This window comes from Entamoeba invadens, assembly GCF_000330505.1.
Source record: "Entamoeba invadens IP1 unplaced genomic scaffold scaff_1105074726609, whole genome shotgun sequence".
In the NCBI taxonomy this organism is placed as follows: domain Eukaryota; phylum Evosea; order Mastigamoebida; family Endamoebidae; genus Entamoeba; species Entamoeba invadens.
In genome coordinates, this window is record NW_004191835.1 from 75,525 (window position 1) to 80,327 (window position 4,803).

General features: G+C 28.1%; 2 protein-coding genes across 2 annotated transcripts; both read right to left on the reverse strand.

Moving 5' to 3' along the window:
- Positions 1-450, reverse strand: EIN_134830 (glutamine synthetase, putative; the record flags this gene model as incomplete). Its single annotated transcript, XM_004185207.1, has 1 exon — positions 1-450. A coding segment is annotated over one exon (450 nt), but the record flags the coding sequence as incomplete, so codon positions are not given.
- Positions 451-4,051: 3,601 nt separating this feature from the next.
- On the reverse strand, positions 4,052-4,654 carry EIN_134840 (hypothetical protein; the record flags this gene model as incomplete). Its single annotated transcript, XM_004185208.1, has 1 exon — positions 4,052-4,654. The coding sequence occupies one exon, from the start codon at positions 4,652-4,654 to the stop codon at positions 4,052-4,054; it is 603 nt and encodes a 200-aa protein (XP_004185256.1).
- Positions 4,655-4,803: the final 149 nt, after the last annotated feature.

Sequence of the window (4,803 nt, forward strand, 5' to 3'; positions counted from 1 at the left end):
AGATGTATAATCCCAAGCAGTGTACCCACGCGCTTGGTGTGTGTTTCGAAGCCCTCCATTTGGAAATGAACTCCCGTCAGGCTCTCCTTTGGTCAATTGCTTTCCACTGAACTCAGACATTAAATGTGAGTCGTGTGAAGACCGACCATTTTTGATGTTTAAGAAACAATCAAATTTTTTGGCACTTTTCGATGTGAGGGGCTGGAACCAATGACAGAAACAAACGGCTCCATGCTCCTCCGCCCACTCTTTCATTCCAAAGGCAACTACATCAGCTTCGGTCTCGGAAAGTGTCCCACCATTCGTCAACAAATTTTTGATTGTGCGGAATGTAGAGGGGGGAAGTCGCTTTTCCATACACTCCTCGTTAAAAACATAAATCGCAAAATCATGCTGTACTTTTCCTTGGAACGGAGAAGTCGAGCCGGGACCACTTCGTAGATTTGACATTGTTTTGTCCATTATTGAGTTACTCTTTTATATATGTGTGTTTTAAAACAAATTTTATTTAAATGGCTATTTTAAACTATTGTTTTAAAAAATGTTTTTTGGAAAAAAAGTTAAGAATTATTGGGGAGAATATTTGTTAAAAAGATATAGCTTTTTAATTGGTTTGTTATAATTACTTTTTTCTTAAGTCTTTTGTGAGTTATTTTCAAAAAGAAAAAGACAGTTGTAAAAAATAGGAACAGTTTTTAATTAAAATAATTTATATAAATACTATTATTATTTGAACAATTTGCTCTAAAATTATAACAATAAATGTAAATTTGTTTTTTTTAATTGATTTAAATTTTTTTAAAATTTATTATTTTTTTTGTGTAAAAAAAACGGGCTTTAAATGAATTAAATAACTAAATGTAATATTTTGTTAAATATTTTTATTATTATATATATATAGGTATAAATTAATTTTAATTACAGTTAGTTTCAAATTAATTTAAAAATGTTCAACAAATAAATATGATTGTACCAAATAAAATAAAAATATTATCAAAATAAATTTAAAGTGTTTCACAAAAAAACAAAAATGTACCTTTTTTCAAATGTCTCATAATTAATTATTATTGTTTCAAATAAAATTCTTTTTGTACAAATTTAAACTAAAATTGTTTCAAAATTGACATTTTTTGTTTCAAATAAAATTAACAAAAACATGAAAATTATAACTTGAATAATTGGCAAACGTTATAACTTCTAAATATATTTAACAAAATAAATGAATACATAAACACATGTTTAAACTTTATAATAAATATGAGTGACTCTATCGAATATGTGCCTAAGTCTGAAATTGCATTGTTCAAACAACCTTTTATAGGACCTTTATGCAAACCTCCAAACACTCCCCCAAACGTTTCTCCGGTTACTGAAAGTACACTTTTAGAACAACAAATCAATTATCATCCTCAATTATCTTCTCGAATGGAAGAAGACACTAAAAAACACTGAAAAAGATGTTACAATACTCTCACGGATGAACAAATTTCATATCTTAGAGAGTTGTATGAAGAAAATGGATTGTCTCAATCCGTTGATTGGTATGTAAATAAAACCAAAATACCAACAGAAAGAGTGAAATTTTATATTAAAAAAATTGAAAGATGGAAGCGATATAACAAAGAAGAAGAAAGGAAGAAAACCAAAATATACAGACGACATGTTGAAAGAGGTAACTTCGCTTCTTTGTCAACAAAATATGTCTTTGAGGCAAGCCAAAAAGGCCTTGGCAGAAAAAAATTACGAGATTTCTGTATCTTCATTAGACAGGTACATAACCAATGAAAAATTGATGAAAAATGTCAAACTAGATCCTCTGTCATTTACAAAAGTGTCAATACGAGGAAAAGTTGCCAACACATTAGAAAATAAAGAACTACGTGTCAACAGATTGTTAGAGTTGAAAAGTTGTCAAAAAGCCGGATTTGCTGTAGTGTTTGTTGATGAATCTCATTGGAAATTGGGTAATGTAAGAACAAAACATTGGGGTTTAAAAGGGCAAAAACATTTTAGAATTTCTCCCCTGTCGACATTCAATATTAGTTGTATATGTTCGATTGCAGAAAGTGGAGACAAATTTTGCAGGGTGTTTAACCAAGTCGTTGATGGAGATATATTTTCTGCTGGATTTAAATTGCTTGTTGAACATTATATCTGTTTGCTTGAAAATGTCGTTTTTGTATTGGATAACGCTGCCGTACATCAAAAAGAAATCATCAAGCTTGCAGAAAATAGAGGCTGCAGAGTTCTTTTTAATGCTCCATATTCTCCAGAGTGCAATCCGATTGAAAACATATTTGGTATATGGAAAACTAGAGTTGGTAAACTCGAGAACAATGATTTAAAAGAACTGTTAAAAAATATTGGAGATTGTTTTGAAAGTATCGAAAAGTTTGATGTCAGAAAAGTTATTGGTAATTTTTTCAACGAAATAGCCGAAAAAGTGATGAAAAGAAACGATTTATAGCTAAATGTTTATTATTTTTGTTAATTTTATTTGAAACAAAAAATGTCAATTTTGAAACAATTTTAGTTTAAATTTGTACAAAAAGAATTTTATTTGAAACAATAATAATTAATTATGAGACATTTGAAAAAAGGTACATTTTTGTTTTTTTGTGAAACACTTTAAATTTATTTTGATAATATTTTTATTTTATTTGGTACAATCATATTTATTTGTTGAACATTTTTAAATTAATTTGAAACTAACTGTAAATAAAAATAAAAAGTAATAATTCTATTATGTATTTATTTTTAATTTAAAAAAAAACAAAGTCATTCTCTTAACATTTTCCCTCTGTTTTTAGATATTAATAACTGGAATATATCGGGAAATATTTCGAAACGATAGAAAAACATTGATTCGTTTTTTTACAGTTTTTACTTTTTTTTACCTAATTCTCAATTTTTTAAAGATTTTTTGTGTATTTTTTTTGCAAAAGGAACAACTTTAAAAGACTGACTATGGTTGTTGTTTCAAAAATGTTTAATATTTAAAAACAATAGAGTTAGTCGCCAACGTTGTCCTGGGCTTTTTGGTTAATGAAAATTGGAAAATATCGGGATTATGTTCGAAATATAAAATAATCGTCGTTTTAGTTTTTTTCCCAAATATTTCCCAATTTTTCATTTTTAACCTAATTCCCAGGGTTTTAAACAATTATTTGTGTATAAATCGATAAAAAGAACAACATTTTACAACAAACTCTATAATATAAAAAGTTAAGTTTAATTTTATATTTTTTTAATGCAATTTCAAATAGGTGATATTTGAATTGACAATATTGAATATAATTTATTATAAAAACACATTTTGCTATTTTATCACACTAGAACAACAGTTGTTCTTTTTTTGCTAAAACAACATTTTTAAAATGATACAACCCTTTAATATGCTTATTGAAAAAACATCAATTTAAATGCTTCTTTAAATTGTGTCATTAAAACAATTTAATGAAGAAACACAATACATGTGTACGCCATTATTATTTGTTCATATTGTATTTTTCACATAATTATACTTATTGTTTACAAACAAATATTAACTGCCAAATTATAATTATATTATTATGAATAATAATTAATTTTTGTTAAAAAAGAAAACATTATAATTATTTATTTTAATAAAGGTTACAATTGAAAAAAACATTGTCACATTTATACGAAGGTCTTTAATTTAAGCAACAAAATAATTTGTTTAGAAAACAGAATCAATTGTTCAATATTGTCAAACATGTATCTAGCAACACTGTATTAATTTTCAACAATTAAAAAAGCGTCATTTTTTTCAACTTTTTAAATTTTGAATAATTGTCGATCAAAAGGGTTTTCCAATTCTATTTGTTTATAATAAAACAAAGAAAAGCACCAAAAACAGACAAAAGAACTGTGTTGTAATAACATAAAAGGGGTGAACAGTAACAACAAAATAAAATACGAATATGATGTAATTACAATAATTACATCAAATATAAAAAATAATAAAGCATGGAATTCAATTAAAATACACATTCCAATATATTTGTCATTCAAAAAACACAATATTATATCACTCGTTTGATGTTTCAAATATTTTTGCGATTTCGACATCACCAGCTTCGACCGTTGTCTGCTTTTTATCAATAACAATAGAAGAAAAGTATTTACACACCCTTTTTCCCTTTTCGAGTAAATTGTTCTTTGTTAGAATGACTTTTCCTTTATAACACACTGATTCAATGTATTCGATTCGTTGTGTATTTTTCGATATTTTGCTCAGTCGAGTGTTGAAGACGTATCCAATTTCAGTACACAAATCAAGGAGGAAATTGTTAGTGAAGACAAACACGTTTCTGTTAAACAATCGGAGTGTTTTAATTCTCTCTGCTTCAGACGAGTAAGTCGCGTCCAATTCCGTTTTAAATCTGTCTTTGACAAACGAGTCAAATTCTAACACACTCGACTCACCCATTATGCTTATGATCTTTGGTATCTGTTCAGTGACTTTTGATTGTTTAGGCGGTCGCTCAATGAGGATGGAAAACATTTTAGAAACCAATCCAACTAAAATGGCTTGTTGCACCGCCTCAAGGTTTCGCTTCTCTCTGCTACACTTTGTCTTGAACGGAAGACTCTTCTCGCGGAACGGAACACCGTTGGTCCTTGTCGCCATTCAATAATAAGTTTGAACCCTCTGTTTTATGTTGTCTCAGGGTTTATCTTTTTTGAAACCGTATCTGTACCGGAAACGCTTTCATTAGCCAAAAACAGAACGAAAAGGGTTTGTTATTGACAATTTGTATTCGGCCTTTTTGCAACGAA